The 501-nt window shown below is 53.1% G+C and overlaps 1 protein-coding gene across 1 annotated transcript; it reads right to left on the bottom strand.

Moving 5' to 3' along the window:
- Positions 1 to 219: 219 nt before the first annotated feature.
- On the bottom strand, positions 220 to 501 carry LOC120559596 (MRG/MORF4L binding protein; the record flags this gene model as incomplete). Its single annotated transcript, XM_039801429.1, is given in 1 exon segment — positions 220 to 501. A coding segment is annotated over 1 exon segment (143 nt), but the record flags the coding sequence as incomplete, so codon positions are not given.

The raw sequence follows: 501 nt of genomic DNA, 5'->3' as shown, positions 1-501 counted from the left end.
GTTACCTAGCTAGCTAAGTTCTTTAAAACAACAACCTTCTAGCCAGGACCGGTTAGCACCGTTGGCTGTGTAGCTAACAGGCTAGCGCCGTTAGCTGTGTAGCTAACAGGCTAGCACCGTTAGCACCGTTAGCTGTGTAGCTACAGGCTAGCACCGTTAGCACCGTTAGCTGTGTAGCTACAGGCTAGCACCGTTAGCACCGTTAGCTGTGGGGTCTTACCGACGGGTTTGTGTCCGATCATCGCGTGGAACAGACACACTTCCACCTCGTGGCTCCAGACCACCGAGTCCTCCCCGGGAACCAGCCCCGAGTCCGGAGGCTTCTCGTCGGTCTGATTCAGCGTCACATCTGCCTCTCCCATATTCAACAACAAAAAACAGACAAGAAGAAGCTAACGGCGCTAACAGAGCTAACGGCTACGAACACAGGAGTCTGTTTTGCTCATAGACAGTATAGTTTTGCTCCGCGTCCGTCGGCAACAGCCGGAAAAACGATACTAC

Source organism: Perca fluviatilis, chromosome 5 (assembly GCF_010015445.1).
Source record: "Perca fluviatilis chromosome 5, GENO_Pfluv_1.0, whole genome shotgun sequence".
In the NCBI taxonomy this organism is placed as follows: Eukaryota; Metazoa; Chordata; class Actinopteri; order Perciformes; family Percidae; genus Perca; species Perca fluviatilis.
The sequence above is the reverse complement of the archived record's forward strand: the minus strand, read 5'-3'. Positions and strand labels throughout refer to the sequence as shown.